The sequence below is a fragment of the Dysidea avara genome, chromosome 5 (assembly GCF_963678975.1).
Source record: "Dysidea avara chromosome 5, odDysAvar1.4, whole genome shotgun sequence".
NCBI classification, from domain to species: Eukaryota; Metazoa; Porifera; class Demospongiae; order Dictyoceratida; family Dysideidae; genus Dysidea; species Dysidea avara.
The window spans coordinates 10,873,915-10,894,492 of record NC_089276.1 but is presented as its reverse complement, the minus strand read 5'-3'; the positions used below and the strand labels follow the sequence as shown (position 1 = coordinate 10,894,492).

The following is a 20,578-nucleotide window of genomic DNA, read 5'->3' as shown; positions in this document are numbered from 1 at the left end:
CTAGAACAAATTCAGCTTGGTTGCCCAAGTGGCAACTTTGGGCAACTCTGGAAAATTGTGAAAATTTAAAATGGCCGATATGACTATGACCGGCTCCAACAGAAAAACTTTTTTTGTGTAATATGTCTAATATAGGGTTATTGGGGGTGCAGAATTCATTTCTGGTGTTAACTTTTGAATCTGAGGTGTAGAACATAGTGAAAATTTAAAATGGCCACCGCAGAAACAATTCACTACAAAAATTAATGCACGATGCTTTTAGCATACGGTTAGCTATGGTTTTTGTAGATATTTTCTCATGTCATTTTTTCCACCATAGCATTATATACAAAAATTTAGAATGATTGGTTGAGATTACTATACTATAAAACAAAGCTAAGTAGCTAGAGCATGTCTAATTCAAAATCCTCTTCAGCAATTATGCAGTTTTCATCATGAACATCACCAGACTCTCCTTCCTCTTCATCTTCGATCGCAGTGTCACTTTCAAAATAGTCATCATCTGCCTCATTTTCATCTTCTTCACTGCTTGTTCCAGGTCTCACAGAGTGTGGATTACAGCAGTCTTCTCCACCAGAGCAATTGCAATAGGAAGTGCATGGTACATGCTTTTTGTGACAGCTGCAAGCTTCAGAACTGCATCGCTTGCCTTGTGCCTTGCAGCTACACTTTATTAAGTCAATTAGTTCAGGTGGAGCTGGAGCACCTGGAGCAATTGCAGGAATCGGAATATCATTTTGGATAATCCATCCAAAGTGGGTAATGTCTGATGACTGGTCAGGTGGTGCCTGCTGGTCTGCTGCTTTCCATAGCATTACCTGTAGATGTGCCCACAAAACATGCAGCAAGAGGTTGGCAGATGTTGGAGGTAAAGCCATGATTTTTGTGGCTTTCTTCTTCTTAGTAAATAGTTTGAAACGAGCATTTTCCATTGAGGTCCCGCTAGGCTGACGATAAAGAGCACAGAAAAATTGTTGAGCCGCTTCCATCAAATCAGTGTGGGTGGCGTCTACCTCACCAAGTTCATGGGCTAAACCTGGGAAGTTTCCAGTAAGCAGGGTGTTAAGTGCACTGATTTTACCCTTGCCATATGGGTACGATACTGTGTCACATCCACTTAGGGCATGCATACCAAGGAGCTGAAAGCATTTTTCGCCCAAGTCAGCACAAGTAGCATTAATGTCCAGCACTGTCCCATCCCATCTTTCCATCTGTACCTTACATTGCAGTCCAGCTCGATGCACCCAATAGACCAATAAAACAAAGACATCAGTGTCATCACTAAGAACACGAATCACACTCTTGCCATGGCTAGCAGCCTGTATGACATACGAAACCATTGTGACATCAGCTTCATCATGACTAAAGGCACCATCATCCCTAGTTTCCATTGTCACATTGTTATCCATGCTGAAGGTGCACAACACACTTGCCAACCGTCGCTTGTTGTTCTTGCTTTTGAGAATTGCATCTCTTTTGGGAAGGGGACTAGTGATGGAGAGCTCGTAGTCAACTACCACCTCCCCAGCACGCCGCATTCTCTCATGATCTTTGGCAGAAGTGTCATTGTATTTGTCAAATACAATGATTTTCTCAGTAGCATCTGGATAACGACTAATCTTACTTTGAATGCAAGCAATCAAATTAGACAGATTACCACCATGTGGCCACACAGTGTGATAAAATAGCTGCGAAACATCCACTACAACAGTTTCAGGAGTTACTGGTAAGACATCAAGCACTCCAAGACGTTTAACTAGAGCAGACTTGTTGGCTTTGCGGAGACAACTGTGTTCATCTAGAAGTGATGAAGGAACTGAACATAGCTCATATGTAAAAAGGTGCTCAAGCTTTATCTGTCGCTGCTGGCCAATCATCAATAGCCGAAGAAACATGCTTTCCAAGTCAATAACTGGCCTCACCTTGCTGCCTTTTGCTTGTTTCTTAATAATCGACATTGTCTTTATAGGACTAGAAATAGGATTGTGGAAGCCTTCTGGGAGAGTGGCGATGTATGCCTGCTCCATTTTCTCTCCGATGAAAAAAGAGTCCATCACATTCACATCAGTAGGTGCTACTTGGCCTGTTATAGGATTGTACAAATGAATTTTGCTGTCTTCTAGAGGATGAGGGTACTTCTCTACTTCTGCTGCAATCATACTTCGATCTTCTGCATCCAAAAGACGTCGATGTTTCTGCTCCTCCTTGTGCTGCTTCTGCTTAAATTCTTGTGTATGAGAGGAGTACATAGTGTCCACAGCCTGTGATACATGAACAGTAATGGGGAAGGCATCGATCCACTCTGAAATTAACTCTGGAGACAGAGTCATGCCTCTGAGAGAACCTTTTCCCATCTTGATGGCCGTCTGTTCTCCAAATTGATCAGCAGAGACAGCATTCCAGTAACCTGCATGATGTCGACAAACAAGATCCACCTTGCCCTCAGTATCTAAAGCACGCATTTCGAGAAGGTACTGAGTGAGATAGCGAGCATATTGGACATGGCCAGCAAGAAAGAAATATTTCATCATGCGTTCCAGTGTCACTTGTTTCAAGTGCACATTGCCCTCTCTCTCTGCTCTCTCAAATTGGTGGACAAGAAGTGTCGGAAGAAGAAAGTTGTAGACCCAGTGACGTCCTGTTGGATGGAGGCAAGCAGTCTCCAAATACTTCTCAATCTGTTCTAGTGTCTTTGGTCCAGTTGACAGGAATCGTTTCAGTAGTGCGGCTGACACTCCACGGAAAGCTCGCATGGCTTTCACCCAAGACTTTCCATTGAAGATACCTGCCAAAAAAGTCACCAGTAATAGTACTAATATCAATTTACATCAACACCTTTTAAACTTACCAGTTAGCCCTCCATATGCTGCAGCAACGTACACTTCAACACCTGAACTCTTCATGAGCTTTCCAATACAGCCAATGAAGGACTGCATGATATGCATACCACCAGGATGGACTATCACATTGTGGAACAAGCTTGGTTGATTCCAGCATACCTGTTTTGTAACTGCAAAAAGCTGCATGTCCATGGTAAGGTGAATGTGTTTCATCCCCATATCAGTAAGAGATTTTTGCATGTAAGTCAGAGTTGTGAGGATGGTATCTGGGTGAGACGGTGGGGCATCAATGAGAGGGCCAAACATGTAGGTGGTAGCTGGTTTGAGGTCACCCTGGGTCCTAGAAAGCTGATTATTAAAGCCATTCCACTCTATTGCTTCACTTCCATTGCTCAGACTGTTCAGCCAAAGAACATCAGCTTCTTGAGCTGCCACCAAGCTCGTATGCCGAGCACGTACATCAGCATATGGAATTCCAATTTGCATCTTGTGTGTGAGCATTGCTGGAGGCTTCACCTGCTTTGGACCAGCATAATGGATTAGTGGTATAGCCCTGTTTTTGCCTACAGATTTGGCCTGCTGCATTGTGAGTCGAGGAAACTCAAGAGCACTGATGCCTGGTTTTATGCTGCCATTGTGAGGATGCATTTGAAACTCTGTAGCCATGGCATGAGTTTCACGACGACCATTTGGGGTTGACACTAGCAAATCGAAGTTATCGTACCATCCAAATATACTACCAACTGTTTCAGTGAGACCCATCATTTGATGTAATGTAGTAGCATTCTCCTCTACGTACTTAGCTGCTGACTTGCGAAACCGTAAAACCTCATCATATGGAACTATGTAGCCATGATCATGCAATATGTCAATTAAATCTCTGCTGCCAAACTTATGATGAAGCTGAATTGCTAAGCCTAAAGCTGTTTGGTTGCGTGCACTAGTAATACAATGCTGTATGGATTGTGATAAACTCAAGGACTTCTTAGTGACATCACCGTTTGAGACCAGTTTTGAAATAATCCGTAGCAAGGTGACACTGGTGTGCTGCTTTGCTTTGTCATGGGTAAAATCACCGACATCATAGCTTTTGCTGCTACTTACAATGCTATGCGACTCAGATTTAATTTTTCTCACTAAATCATCTTCCTTCTCCTCATCAACAGAATTAACATAAGTAAGTTTAAACATCTTACTTACATATTCCCGGAATCCAACAATCGATGCACAACCCTCAATGTTAAGTACAACCACATCACTGCCTAAAGAAGTTACTAACTTAGTAAACAACTGTTTTCTTTCTAGCTGACCACCATAACTAAGATATTTGTCATACAGCTCAACTGATGACCAAGTACAGTGTTTTTGATTGGCGTACATCTCATTAGCAAGCAACTTCATGGCTTCATCATCATACAAAATAACATCAATAGAATTATTCAAAGGTTTTCTGAACTCATTGTAGCATCGAAGGTGATACTGAGCTTCAACAGCAGCTAAATCATATGCACCATGACAGCGTATAGCAACTTCCCGACCCCACTCATCATTTCGGTCACCACAATACTGAAGTACGGCATCTTTGAAAGGTGCAGCATCCTTGATACCCCTTCTTTCACACTGAACTACTTTCTCCCACCTATCAGGATGCTTAGGGTTTATAGGTTCACACACTTTAGCACAAAATAAACAGTGATTTTTGAACTGAAAATCACCTACTTGTGATCTTCTAACCCTAGCTGTTGGAGCCTCTGTGATGTCAGCTTCCGAAGCCTTCCTCTTCCTTGACACAAGTTTCTTTATATGATCCTTTGATGTATACGAACAATAACAGTTCTTATGGAGTTCAACTGATGCTTGTTCTCCATGAGAATTTAGAATGCTCTGCAATTTGTTATGAAGCTCCTGGTCACCACGCTCCACTGCACACTCTATCAGCTTCTTCACTGCTTTTTGTTTGAAAGTGCTAAATTGCCCAGACTTACTACAGATTGGAAGAAAGCACTTTTGATCACCCAATGTAGCCATCGGAAGCAAAAGAAATGTGAAAATTGTTGCAGAAATATGTATTGCAGGATGTCAAACACCTAAAAAACAATTTTTTTAAAGTTGAAAGTAAAGTTTACAAAAATGAAACAGAAAAACGTACTGCATTAATTAGAAAACCAGCCAAATGCATCAAATCTACACTTACTCTACTCCTGATCCAATATCAAACCTTGTAGATTATCATACAACCAAAACTTAAGTCTGAAAACGAGTGGTAGCTACTCTTCTGCTCCCTTTTAAAAATTAATATAGAACGTCCGTTACCATGGCAACCAATTACGTAATTTGTTTTTTGACCTCAAATTAGTATCATCTTGTGCAGAAAAATGTGCTGAATTCAATGGTGCCAAAATTACTTTGATTGTATAAAATCCCGAAGAGTTATGAACACTAGCTCATATGTAAATTTATGACTTCCTGCATATAAATTTTCGCCAATTTTCTAGAGTTGCCCAAAGTTGCCACTTGGGCAACCAAGCTGAATCTGTTCTAGAACCACCTTGGAACATAAATCAGAAAAAAAACTTCATAGTTCTTGAGATTACTAGGTTCACAAAATTTCGACTAGACTACCTAAAATTTCAAGTAAGCGCTGTAGAGAGTTTTGGAGATATGCATGACGCCAAACATTAGAAGTGTCCGGAGTTAGGAACTGTCTGGAATTAGGCGCACTTACCTTACAATATTTTACATACAGTTAAAAATCTAGGTTTCATATTAATAGACTGCCTGGTTGCAAGGCTCTAATATATTGAAAGGCAATTATAATATTATAAAATTAGTCTAGCATCAGATTTAAAAATAAATCACCGAAAGAGCTTTTCCATCGTATCTGTACAATTTTAGAGTGTTGGACGATCTTAAATGGTCCGTTTTTGACTATAACAACGATGCTGACGCAGTGTTGTCTTTAATTAAGAACACGTGATCCGTACACGTGATTTTCAAAACCATTTAATTTGAAGAAAAATGCAGTCTGTCGGGCCCGCGCAACATAAGGTATAGCCTTAACAATAGTCTCGCGTGCCAGACGGTTTGTGTGGGGGCGGTAAATAAACCGTCTGGCATGCGAGACTACCTTAACAACACCAGCTGGACTATCGCTGGTGGGATCACAGTGTTATTGAAAACTTCCTGAACCTGAACCCCCTCTGAAAATTCCTAGATCCGCCACTGTATGGTACAATCATCTAACACTGATAACAATTGAGTCACACAGCATCTACCGTAATATACTTTTTTCGTTGTGAAATAATTTTTCGTATGCAAAATTTGTACGCCAATAGAGCAGTCATCCACGTAAATCATTCGAAAACTTTTTTACACGTAAATCATACGAAAATTTTTTACACGAAATTTTTTATCATGAAATTTTTTTGCACGAAAATAAAGCGAATTACGGTATGTACCATGCAGGGATAAGTTAACATCATTATTTTTATTTATTTATTTTATTTATTTATTTAATGCTTTATGGTGAAAAGTGACACCAAAGGTCTGATGGTAACTTGCACCATCAGCCTGCCTAGATACAAAATTATCTACAATTATACAATGTTATGTTGATTAATTATAAATGTTTGAAGTTTGTGACTGGAGGTCTGGATTGATGACAGGTTCTGCAAGGACAAAGGAAGTGAAAGGTACAGTTGTTGCTCTCGTCAAAATTCGTTAGAAAGTGATTCCATAAGAATGATTTAAGCTTAGATTTGAGAGTAGAATATGATGTGTTTATATCCATTATCGGCATGGCATTCCACAAAGATGGTAACCGATGGAAATAAGAATGTCGAGCTGTGTTGTTAAGGTGTTGAGGTATCAAGAGTTTATTGCTTGCTCCAGCCCTAGTAGTAGAAGAGTTGAAACTGATAAAGTTGTTGATGTTGAACTGGTAGGTTGGTGACTTTAGTGACTTGATAGCAAACAGTATGTCCTGCAGTTCAAATATGTATATGAGGGGAAGGAGAGGTTAATTAGACGATCTTTGTAGCAGCTGGTGTAGTCATTAAGGATGTGTTTAGTGGCTCGGCGTTGGATTCTCTCAAGGTTAACAATGTCTTTCATCAAATGTGGTCGCCAGATCTGAGTACAGTAAAGTAATTGCGATCTTACCAAGGATACGTACAATCTAACCAAGGTAGTAGGTGAATGATTGCAGACAAATGTCCGTCGAATTAGACCAAGTGTTCTGTAAGCACGGGCAATGATAGTTTTATGATGTTTCTCCCAGCTCAGATCTTCAGATAGTATCACGCCAAGATCCTTGTGAGAATCTACATGAGGTATATTGGAATCAGACATTGAGTGTTAGCTGCTATTAGACAACAGATCGTAAGTAGTGAATCTCTGACAATAAATTCGCAATTGTTGACGTCAAGGTAATGAAACAATAGCTACAAATTTGCTATCAAAATTTGGCATAGCGTATACATACTGAGTAAGCATATATGTATTGGGAATCATGTGTGTGCATGCATGCATGTAACGCATGCGTGCGTGCGTGTGTGGGCATCAAAGCTATTGTGAGTGTAGACGACAAAAAAAATCTGTTGTTCCACAACTACACACATAGCTACATGATTGTAAAACACATCATTATACTTTGTGTTGCAAGAACTTGTGATAGATACTGGTATAGACAATTTGAGCTAGCTATAATGTTTTGACATGGTTACTTTTCACTTTCATAATATGCTCACAGAACAGGATACATGCACCATAAACAGTAGAACTGTCACACATGGAACTTCTATGATCCTCATTCCTCATTCCAGTAAGATAGTTAAACAGTAATAAACACTAATAGACTCAGTGTAGTTGATAACAAAGTGTGGTCAGTGGTCAACTACTCTCACAAAAGTTTCACAATCACCACTGCATGTTTGAAACATGCGAAACTTCTTCCTTCTCCACACCTCACTGCTCAGTATATATAGCTAGAAAGATTTAGCTAGCCTCATCAATTTTATTACTGATTTTTTCAAGTTGTGTGCTGACTTTCTCAATGCAGTGGTTTGCCCAGCAGGGCTTACATACACCCATGGATATTCTGACTTGGGTTGCTGCAATAACTCCATATACTGTGCATGTGAGCATATCTTCCTTGGACAACATAGAGCTGTTTATAAAAAATGCTTCACATTGATTGACAAGGTACTACGTAGCTATAGTATGCCACTAAACAAGGTTTCACTATACATATGTGCTATACTTGTGTTGGTGTGATGTCACCATCAGTGTTATAGTGTCAATAGGGGCTCTATATTGCTTTGCCATGCCATGTTGGATAGTTCATTTGGAAATGTTTCAACACAGACTATTAGTAGTTGACAAAACTGTCTATTCTAGTAAATGCAAACAAGCTTGCAGCCATAAACACTGTTACAGAGAATCCTCCGGTCATCAATTTTATGGGACTACCTCTGGATTTTTCTGCATTCTTCACGTTTCAGTTACATGTTTCCGACTCTTTGAGCCTTCTTACAGAGCCTTAGTCGTATAGCATTCATTGTGTATATGGGACCAAAGTTATGTCAAGTTGCATTGGGCTACATGAGGTGGCCATAGGTGAACAGTACGTGAAGCTTTTTATGTTACATGCCTAACAAAGTGGCATCGCATTAAGGTATCTAAATGCTGCTGTATATTTGAAAAAATGTCTTAGTGGGAGTCTAGGACTAAACCAACTATTCAACTCACAATGAAGTTTTAATATCCAATCGTAACATACTACTGTCACGGTATTAACATTGAACTCCATGTCTTCTGAAGAAGTGCACCATGTCACATATGATTTCAGATTCTTTATGACCCTGATAAAACATACAAATAACACATGGATATGGTGAAAATGAAAGTGTGTATAGAACTCGTGTGCAGTGAAAGTACAGCTATCAGTAGGGGGTTAACTCTCCTTGGATGCATTAATATATTAGCACACTTTTGGGCTCTAGATGTGAATATACTTTACTGACAGTGTGGCCAATCTTGTGTTCTTTTAACTTCTCTACAATGTTTCAAATGTTTATTACCTAGCTTATGGTTGTTTCACTTCCATTCATAACCCTACTTCAGTAATGTTATCTTTGTCTAGTAGAGTGTGTGTGTGCGTTTGGGTGTGTGTGCATGTGTGTATATGTATGTGTGTGTGTGTGTGTGTGTGTGTATGTATCAAATTTACATGTACATATGTGTACGCGCATGTGTGTGTGTGTGTGTGTGTGCATGGTTTTCCAAGTTTTTACAATTATCAAGTTCCATATGTGTTATGTTAGTATGCGCAGTTATAATGTATGTAGCTAAGCAATGTTCTGTAGCTGTCAAGTTTTATGTGTGGACTTTTTAAAGTACTGTGAGTGTAGATAACACTGGAATATCTGTAATTAAGCAACTGTGCACACACGTGCTTGTACAATGCATGACGACATATCCAACAATTAAGCGACTTTTAAAAAAATAAAAATTTATTGACAAGATACACGCGTCTACACTGGAAGCCGGTTTTCAAGGCTCTGTCATGGAGCGTCAGATAACTTTTAAACCTTTCCCTGGTTCTAGCAGGAATGGCCAGCATGACATCTACTTTCACGTAAAATGTAACAGCTTAAGCAGGGGGGTTAACATTACACATAAAACCATTGGTAATGAAAATATTAGCTCATCCCAACAATCCAGGCGCGAACTTTTTAACGAATCCCGGTTATACAAGGCTAGATCTCTCCTTGGTTGAATACTTCAGCTAGTTATACCGTTCGTGACGAACGTTTTACATGATACAAATAATTTTATAAAAATCACCATCTCAATCCAATAGTCGCATACCCCGGCTTAGCACTGATTATTAGTGACGCGCGCGCTTTATTGCGTGGGCGAGCTGCAATGGAGAAGCATTCCGTTCTTGAATGTTTAATTCATCAACTTTTCAATGGTCAATGGCCTTGTACATCATGCTAATAACTATTTTGATCACGTGATCCATCTTTGTATTTTGTACATGTAATCAAACAAATATTTTTAAAAAAATGGTCATTATAAAAGTTTCAAGTTAGTTGTTTGCAGTTCTCCAGCATGTAAACCTGTGGAAGAAACGGTCACATTTTAATTAGTGAATTTTTAAAAATCTTTATCACGCAAACACTACACGCACGCACACAATCACACACGCACACGCACGCACGCACGCACGCACTCACGCACACACACACACACACACATACACACACATACTACACTACACTACATATTACTACACTACACTACATATTCACATAAAAATAAAACACTACAAGGTACGGTAATGGTTGTTTACATTAGTTAAGTTTGTGGTGCACCACATATAGCAACAAAGGAAATGTGTATCTGTGATCAAGAATTTAATTTAGATTCTAATATCATAATTAGATGGTCAGACTACCTTTGTCAACTAGAGATGAACTGACTTTTGGTAAAAAGCGAGGGGTAGCCAATGCCTTGGGACTCTTGAATGCTATGTGAGAAATCCAATCAGAAATACACAAATATTTTAGAAACCAAATTCTTAATCCAAAATCACGTACAAATAATGCCAGGGAGAAAGTGAGTTTTACAAAGTAGACAATGATCGATCACGAATAGCTAAAACAAGATGTAGATCAACAACTGTACAGGTAGTTACTAGTTAGCAATCTCACTAATGCTTTTAAAATACATAAAGATTGGGACTCTCGTACACACCATTTGGGTGCTTTGCGTGGGCGTTGGCTACCCCTCCGGAAAATAAAGGACTATACAGAAGCTGAGCCTGTACAGAAGATGAGCCCTGCACAGCTACGTGGGCTTCTTTGTACAAAGCATACACTTACCTAATTTGCACATTGCCCAATCATTATCATGGACGCTTCCACCTCCCACCGTGCAGTAAAGTAATAGAAACATCATTAAATAATATCAGTAGGCATTAATATTGTTATAGTATAACACAGCAGCACAATATTACAGCATGATAAACTAACCAAAGTATTTATACATCATAGACATTTAATCGTCTTTGAGCAAGGCCATTTTAACGAAGGCTCAAATTGTGTGTGGGCGTTGGTGGGCAATTCATTACATTCTGTTCGCCGTTTATAACTATCACTGGCAAACTAATGCATATACAATATCAAAGAACGTATATTTAAACAGTTGCATGATACTTATAGACTGCTTTTTTACTGTCAACCACTTCTATGCAGTTGAGCATATAGCTAAAAGTTGCTAAAATTAACAGGATTTTGTAGAATTGGTTTTTTTTTAAAATTCTAATTGAACAAACAGTACATTTTCATACTATAGCTGAATGACATTAAAATATATTGAATTGTCTGATATGACTGCATTGCAAGAACTTGGAAAATCACAAAACTGGTCTAAGCAATAATGTTTTGACTGCACTTCATAATATAATCATAGCATTTGTAGGACACAATTACCATAAACAATACAACTGTCACTTATGAGATTTCTACATCCTCATTCCAGTAAAATAGTTTAACACTAATAGTGTAGTTGACAACAAAGTGTGGTTAGCTGCAATCCTGGTATAAAAGTTTCACAATCACCACTGCATGTTTGAAACATGTGAATCTTCTCCCTTCTCCACACCTGTCTTATTTCTATCCAGTAGTTTAAAAGATTTAGCTATAGTCTCATCAACTTTAAAATATATATATATTTTTTCAGATTTTCACAAGTGCGTTATCTTTCCCATGACATGCAATGGCTTGCCTAACAGGTGGCTTACATACACCCATAGATATGTATTCTGACTTGGCTTGCTGGAATTTCTATCTATACTGAGGAAATTCCTTATACTGAGGAAATCCCTAATACTGAGGAAATCCCTTATACTGTGTGCATGAGTATAGTCTTTCTTGGACACCATAGAGTTGTTTTTAAATAGACATGCAAGATACTAGCTATAGTATGCCACTAAATAAGATTTTAGTATAGATGTACGGTATGCATAAGAATGCATGGTCTTGTTGATGTGATGTTACTATCAGTGCATGTGATTGTAGGTTCTATGCATATTACCTGTGCCACACCATAATATTATTGGATAGTTCATTTGGAAATTTTAACACAGACTATAATAGTATGTAGTTGATACAACTGTCTATTCTAATAGATGTAAACAATCTTGCATCCATAAACACTGTTACAGTGAATCATTATTAATGGAACTACCTGTGGTTTTTCTCATGCTTTAGTTACATGTGGTCTTAAGCCTCCTCAGCATTTACAGAGTATATGGGACCAAAGTTGAGTTACATGAGGTGGCCACTATAAAAGGTTTATGTTATGTTCCTAATTAAGTAATACAACTACGTATAATAGCACATGGATAGAGCAGTTATAATTAATACCAGCATTAGAAGGACATTAATGTATGTATCTATGCACTGCATATTAACAATGCCTTTTGTGGGGGCCTAGGACTAGATCAACAATTCAACTCACAATAAAAGTTTTCAGTGTAGCTGCATTCTAATCATATAGTATTAGCTATAGTATTAACACTGAACTCCAAGTATTCTGAAGAAGTACATGTCACATATTCTTTATGACTCATTAATTATTAGCACATACGTACTTGGGCTCTAGATGTGTAGCCAAACTTTTTGTTTGTTTGTTTGTTTGTTTGTTCTCTAATGTTTTAAATGGTTGTTTCAGTAACACTGACTTCAGAACCATACATAACCCTATTTCAGTAATGTTATTTTTGTCTAGTAGTATGTGTGTGTGACGTGTGTGTGTGTGTGTGTGTGTGTGTGTGTGTGTGTGTGTGTGTGTGTGTGTGTGTGTGTGTGTGTGTTAGGTAACACCATTTGAGCTAATGATTTGACCGGTCACTTTTCACTTTCAATGGCATTTATAGGGCACATGTATCATTACAGAATCTCCACATTCAAGTACCTAAAATACATAAATATTGTGAATGGTGTGGTCTGCAACTAAGTGTGCTGACTTTCCCATAACATTTATGTGTGGCTTGCCTAGCAGGTGGCTTACACTCATAGATATTCTGACTTGCTGGAATTTTACTGTATAGGAAATCCCATATACTGTAATGTACATGCATATCCTCCATAAAGCTGTTTTTTTTTTGTTTGTTTAAAATACTTCACATTGATGGACAGGATACCAGCGATAGTATGCCACTAATTAACAAGGTTTCAGTGTATGTATAACTACAAGTGCTTGCATTTATATGGTCTTGTTAACAAGGTGTCACTAGACCATCAATAGGAGCTCTATGTACTGTACCTGTGCCACACCATACTGCTCATTTGGAAGTGTGTTTTAGCACAGATTACTAATAGTTGACAAAACTGTCTATTCTAATAAATGCAAACAAAAATAGCCACAAACACTATTACAGTGAATCCTCATTGATCATATATGGGACCAAAGTTGGGCTACATGAGGTGGCCACTAGAAGGTGAATGGCAAGAAGAGAACAGAGCAGTTACTACTAGTATTGTAAGGAAGCATTGCATTAATATATCTAAATACTGCATATGAAAGCCTTTAATGCATGGGTGCCTAGGACTAGATCAACTACTGTATTCAACTCACATCGTAGCTGTATTCCAATCTAAAGTATTAGTATCGAAATCCTTTATATGACCCTGAAAAAACATATACAAATTAAGAATAGAGAACACAATCAACACATGGATATGGTGAAGATGAAAGTGTGTAGAATTTGTATGTAATGAAGGTATATCAGTCAGTAGGGGATTAACTCTATTTGCAATGGACGATGCAGTTACTATTGGCACATCTTTGGGCTCTGAATTAGTAAATATTTTACTGACAGTGTGGAAATCAATTAGTATTTTTTTTGTTTCAAATATTTATTGCCTAGCTATAGCTTTTGATGTGGTTGTATATACTGACTCACCAATTCTTCATTATGTCAGTATAACAGACAGAAAACTCACCAGACACAAAAACACAAGCAACCACCATACACAATTGGATTGTGTCAATTGAATTGAGTCTCAATTCAGATTATCATCTTGGTCAAAATATCATATATATGCAATATTGATAACCACTCAAAAACAGCCAAGCTGTAAAAAAAGAGTGCAGCCCTCAAACGCCTGGGTGAAAAAAGTTGTGATTGATATATAAATACCAGCTGTGCAAACTGCAAGCAACATCAAGTGATTTTGGACAGCGTTTTTGACTTGGAAATTTAACCACTACTGATAACATGTGAATGTGCTTGAACCATTAACAAAATAACTATGATACCCAGACTCATACATACACAGACACGACACACTATATTTTCCCAATGCAACCAGAGTTGCACCCACAACTGTAATCATACAAATTATGAATGTCATGCATATTCTCACATAATAAAATGATATATAAAATGACAAAGTTAATGTTAAATTCATATGCAGTAGCTATAGTGTACTTATTGACAATCGACAAATTTAAAATAATTATATATTATTAACAATAGAGCATGTTGGTCAGTGCACGAAAACTATTATCTAGAGCAATTATTGTGTGTAGCAGACATCATGAATGCATGAATTGTTGCCATATTTGTCTTTAAATTCCACTTCAATACTTCTTTGGAAATTAGATCTGCCACCAAACATGATAAGACATTTACTGTTGTCTAGTATTGTTCTCTGTACGGCTGCAATGTATCCACTATCTGTTATACCATTTGTACTGTCAATAAAAGATGATTCCCATTCCTGCATTTTTACTGAACCATTGTACACAGTCTGAAACAACATGTCTTCAATAGATCTAATCATTGGTGGAGATATAAATAATGTTTGTGTTTTATCACCAAATCTTCCCAAATCTAATGACATAAATACTTTTTTGCTAGTTGTGTTTAATGATTGAATAGTCTCTCCAAGATTTTTAAAACAATCCCTAAAAAAGGTATACATGTGCTCTTCACCAGGTGGAGTTAAGTACTTTGCTCTCACGACTGACCGAATGGAGATGCCCACATACTCACCAAACTCAGTTCCCAGATACCGCCTAACATAATTTTGAGCATCCGTAACTATTCTATCACTCGAGCGTACCATTGGCAGTATTTCACGAGTTCTATGAAAATATTGCTGAATTACTCTGACTCTGTTGTTGTAAGCAAATCCTTTCCAAATTTGAAACCAAACTATGGTATCTGTAGGATCAATATCCCCATATATGTATTGAGTGAAGTCACTGATGTTCATCCGGGTATTGAAAAATGATAGGCACACACGCCTCACCATTTTTGCTTGTAGTAAATCCTTATAATCCTTTAGTTTATGTGTAAACCAATCAAATGTATCTTTGCACTCAAACTGATTCATAATGTCATCATTGATGTGGACTGGATTTATCACATTTTTGTAAGCATTTATAATAGCAACAAAAATAAATGTTTTTGGCTTTCTGTTCAAAAAGTCACTCCATGATGTCAGAGGTGTGGCATTATTTGCAACACTTAATTCATTCCAAATTTGTATATTGAAATAGTCTCTGAAACGAAGTTTGTTATTCAAATTTTTTATTGGATAACTGTATGGAAGTTTAAACTGAGAATCAACAACAAAAGGTTCTACCACAGAAGCATTTACAGTTTTGGCCCATTTCTGTAGAGAGAACATGTTCATGGCTGCCCCAATTTGCTGTTCAGCATATAATGTTACAAGTATGTATCCCATTTTGCCATCAAATTGACTGGTATCTTTTTGTACATGTGTCATGGCAAAACGTTTCTTGGCATATTTTGTTGCAAGAGGTGTGTTTTGTTTAGCTTTACTTTTTCTCACAGAATTTCCCGCTATGACATCCTCCGTAATATTCCTGTCATTCTGAGGTGAGCCTTTTTGGGGCAAGTTTGACTCAAAGAAGTTGTAGTTGGTGGTATATTCTGTGTTTTTGATTATGTACACTTTTCTTGTGTGATCCACACTGGCAGCATAGTATAATGTAAAACACCAGTACAGGGAGACAAGAGATAATGCCAAAATGCTATTTACTGCATAAGCTTTGAAATTGGCCATGGTCGCTTTTCTTGTACCTGCAAAGTAAACATGTGTTTAGTTTAAATTTCATGTTTGTGCAGGTGTGTGAACATTCCTACTGTATATGTCTTCTATATAAGTACATGTGTATGAAGTTATGAGTTATGTGTGTTTAATATAATATTATATGCAGTTACATGGCAACCAGTAGTTTTCTACTCTGATGCAGTCTTCCCTTCAAAAAAAAAAAAAAAAAACCTACAGTACCTACAAATACTCGGATGTTCATTGTTAAGTATATTGGCATCTGGACATTAAAATGGATCTGCTAGTATTCATTGCAATCATATGATGTATTATTTATCAGATCCCACAATGCTTTTGCTTGACAGGAATTAACAATCTACGTGACTGTTACTTGAACAATAAAAGTACATCACATAGGAATGGCTGTAGTATTAATGCTAGTTAACACTAGAGAGTACTTTAATACTATAAAATTCCATGATCATTTCAGATATACTGTATAGCTGTTATCTGAGAATTGCTGTCTAAGAAGATCACTTAAGACAACTGTATATGGTTCAGCTTGAGGCACAATTAATAGTCTGACTAGACCACTCACAATACAGACCTTCATGGTGTGACAGGAAACATGAACAAATAGTTTAGCCATCTAATTAAACTGCATCAGCAAACAGCAACATTGCTCAGTGCTTCAGTACATAAGGTTAATTTTACAAGAATGTTTTGTGCAATTCATGGCACATATGAAGCCCGCAAGTGCAGCGAGTCAGGATTGTGACACTAAAAATGCAGAATAGAATCCCAGACTTATAGCTAGTGGTGACTCGATCTTCCATAAACATGCATGTGTGTCAAAAAGTCACAATGGCTACAGGATCCAGAATCTCTTTTGCATCCATCCTTAACATATTGAATTCTTATAGAATTGTTATCTCAGCAAGGACCAGCGAGAAAACTAAAACTACATTGTATGGTTCGTCCTAAACTTAATTATAACATATATTGACTTCTTACTTTGCATTTTCCCAATAAGCACCAGCGAGAAAGCTAAAACTGTCTCTAACTTCAGTCTATAGTCATTCAGTAAACTATCCAATTTGAGATAAATAATTTAAGCAAAAGTGAACATCTAGCTGGCAGTATATGTTGCCACACATAAGCCATACTATTAGTTCAACTGATTTCTTTGACGATAAACAATAATATGGCTGTTGAACATTGTTTGTTTCTTCTAATGTTACACTCACAAGCAATGTCTGGTCTGGTATTCTTGTTTATGGTCTTGCTAAATTAAACAAGGGTTTGATTATCATGACAATGGACTAAACTAAGCATCCAATAACTGAACACTTAAGCACAAGGTCGTGATGATGAACTTGTCACAGTTAATTGTTGATAGACCTACACAGTTTGAGAATATTTTAGTATAGCTGGTAGCTTCATAGCTATATATTTTCACTAGCTATAAACTACCTATGCTAAGGATTCTTTTCAAAAGTCTTTCTCTATAAAATTAATAATGTTGCATCACTAGTCAACTATCTGTATCCTCCTGCCAAAAGTATTTTATTATAGTGGCTAGTTACAAAGCTCAGTAGCCCTACAAGGCCGATATCTCACTTTTGTAAAAGCAAGAACTAGATATATACCACTGATACAATTGTATCAGTGAAATATTATACTCACTTCTTGTTTGTACAAAATTTCATGCATTGCCAATTCTGTATAATTTACTTTCATATAATATTATGTCAAGGAGTAGTGGAGTAAGCCAAAGAGTTTGCAACTTTGGAAATGAGATATAGCTACATGGTGCATGTCATCATACAACATAGATGCTATTCTGAACTAGAGGATCTGGGGAATATTCCAAATTCTACTATTTTTCAAATTCTAAAGTCTCTGAGGTAGTTTTCACCATGTTTTTACAGGAAAATTAATAGCTACAATTTATAGAAAGTGATAAAGTGTGATTGTTCTATTAGAGTAGTGACCATGCACCCTTCCTTCCCTGTCACCACCTGGCCTGGGAATTTTTTCTGCATTCAGCATAGTTTTCAGTAGGCAGGTTTCTGACTCCCTGCTTCACAAGCTTACTGTTAGGCCTCCTTGCAGGTCCCTAGAGGGATAGTTGTCTAATAAAAAGTTTCCACCACCTGTGACTATTTTTATATGCTCACGATTACTAGTAAGCATTCCAGACCGATTTTTAAATTTTGGAAAAACGGGCTTTTTATATGCTCAATAGATAGAGTATTGATTGTCGATCTCAGAAATATATAGTTTGTTGGGTTGGAATTAGCTACTTTGGCATGCACAGTGCTTAAAAACTGAAAAAAGGTACATTTTTTCTCCAGGGCTTCCCATACATTTTACAAGGAAAAATGGCACAATTGAATCAGGAAACCATCTAGCAATTTTGACTATCTTGAAACTGCAGTTGCTCCTAGCTGCAAATTTGTACATGTAATGAGAGTAACTTCAGGTCTTATTGGATCTCAGCGATCTTTGTATGCTTTGTGGTGAGCAAATATGTTCACCTACTGCACACTTCTCAATACAGTGGTGTATACCCATAGGCAAGTGGCTATCTCAAGTTAGTAAAGACATCAAGTTAGCAACTTATAAAGTAAACAACTAAAGTGGAGGTGCCACAATGGTGCAACAATACCTAAGGTGGAGTTGTGGTTTCAATTATGGAATTGTTAGCTATGCCGACTCTGAAGTGGTTTATACTTTTGAGCTGATGACACAGCCATCAGAAAATTGCTCTGGAGCTGAAAATCGCTAATCCGAGTGAAGTAACTACGCACTTTAAAGTAAGCACCAGTGACTACCTTGCACCCGACAGTACGTTTTTTAAAGTTTTAAAGTATTCTACATAGCTACATTACAAGGTTTGAAAAGATTACAAATCAACACAGAACTTACTTATATGTAACGCGCACGATAAAACTAAGATTTTCATGATGATCAGCGTGTGGACAAACCCCACAGCGATTTTCATCCTCATTGGAGCTCGGACGACGGAACAATCCCAAGTTAAACACGAGTTGTCATTTTGTGCCAGGGTTCTATTGGGGAATAGTCTATACGGAGAATTTTTTAATTAAAAAATCTCGGATACTGGAATGCCTATTACTAGTTTAAAACTTCAACAGTATAATAACATTGTAACAGTAAGCTATTACCGAGTAGCAATTTGTTACGCCTTAAGGTGACGTCGAGCTATAATTTACACCAGTACGTACGACTGATAAAAAACCGGCAGCCACTCATGTTCAAGCAACTAGCTACTGGAAGTTACCAGTAACAAACGTTTTATCATTCATAAACCCTATGCAAGACCCAGTAGCTACGGCTGCAGTAGCTATCATGGTAGCTAGCTATACAGATAGCTACATGTAGCTAGCCATGTATGTTGAATGACTCACCTTACGAAGAAGACAACGTATATTGATACTGGAAATTCAGTAGTCTGTCGGCACTATCGGATGGTTTAATTTATAAGATGTTGCAATCTAACTTGATCAAGCTCCAACACTCATTTCACAACACGGCCATCTGATGCAAGTGATCCGGCATGCATTAAACTTCGAATTTAATTGCAACCGGCGTAGCTACGTGATTGCTGTTGTGGCTTAGTGAGCTTCGAGAAGCCTGACTTCAGCGTGCATCTTGTTTGGACTTTTAAGGTCTTCTAAAACTTTCAGGTTATCTGTTTCAGTAGTGTTAGAAAACTTCTAATCAAGAAGCCGTGAATTTTATTATTATTAATGCTTTAATTACAGTGACCAGCACTGAAAATCTACAGCAACATGTGCTGCAGCCTTAGGATTACTTAACCTAACAATGATAACAAGGGCTGAGACTTAAATGACTTGATTTTAATGCATGCCGTAAATGGAATCATAGGCAGGCCTGGGGGGTTCTGAAGAACCCGCCCTCTTGGAAAAAATGTCCACAATTTCCACAATTTTGATAGAGATATTTAACATATTTTCCCAGTTGACATTCATATAGCTGGTCTTGAGCTTACCTAAAAAAACTGTTGACTGAAATGCCACTACATTCAACCTTCTAGTACCTATTTTCAAAAAATTTCCTGAGGGGGCATGCCCCCAGACCCCCCAAGTTTTGCATCATACCATATAAAATGGTCCGCTTTTCTTCTAAAAGAACCTACCCATATAAAAGTCTGGCTAAGCTATGTATAGTCTATATCCCTCATGTATTGGCCTGTGGTGATTTTCATGGCATGGGATACCTACAGGTTGACATTGTCCTGTGTGTAGTCTGTGGCATGTATTGTGTGTTTGTGTCTGTGTGTGTGTGTGTGTGTGTGTGGGGGGGGGGCAGCATAGCTGAGTGGCCAGGGGCTCCATGTTTGATTCCCAGCTGGGCCACTTGGTGTTGCTGTTGTTTCCTTGAGCAAGGAACTTTACTCACATTGCTCCAGTCTATCCAGCTATTAAAATGGGAACCTGGTAGCCTGGTGCCAACTGGGGAAGCAGCCCACCCAGCTGTAACATCAATGGGCACCTGGGGAAGCAAATGCTCAACTGTCCATGTCTCATAATATAGAACAGTTGAAGGTCCAGGTGGGACTTCGGGTGCCCACACCTTCACTTGTGAGACATG

The 20,578-nt window shown here is 37.9% G+C and overlaps 2 protein-coding genes across 2 annotated transcripts; both read right to left on the bottom strand.

The window, feature by feature from the left end:
- Nucleotides 1–36: 36 nt before the first annotated feature.
- On the bottom strand, nucleotides 37–5,446 carry LOC136256324 (uncharacterized). The gene is made up of 2 exons (XM_066049248.1): nucleotides 2,849–5,446; nucleotides 37–2,785 (listed from the first exon to the last, which is right to left on the bottom strand). The coding sequence occupies exons 1-2, from the start codon at nucleotides 4,866–4,868 to the stop codon at nucleotides 384–386; spliced, it is 4,422 nt and encodes a 1,473-aa protein (XP_065905320.1). The 5' UTR covers nucleotides 4,869–5,446; the 3' UTR covers nucleotides 37–383.
- An 8,803-nt stretch (nucleotides 5,447–14,249) lies between these two features.
- On the bottom strand, nucleotides 14,250–19,580 carry LOC136256267 (uncharacterized). The gene is made up of 2 exons (XM_066049194.1): nucleotides 19,372–19,580; nucleotides 14,250–15,966 (listed from the first exon to the last, which is right to left on the bottom strand). Exon 2 carries the CDS (start codon nucleotides 15,947–15,949, stop codon nucleotides 14,432–14,434), a length of 1,518 nt encoding a protein of 505 aa, XP_065905266.1. The 5' UTR covers nucleotides 15,950–15,966; nucleotides 19,372–19,580; the 3' UTR covers nucleotides 14,250–14,431.
- Between the last annotated feature and the right edge of the window lie 998 nt (nucleotides 19,581–20,578).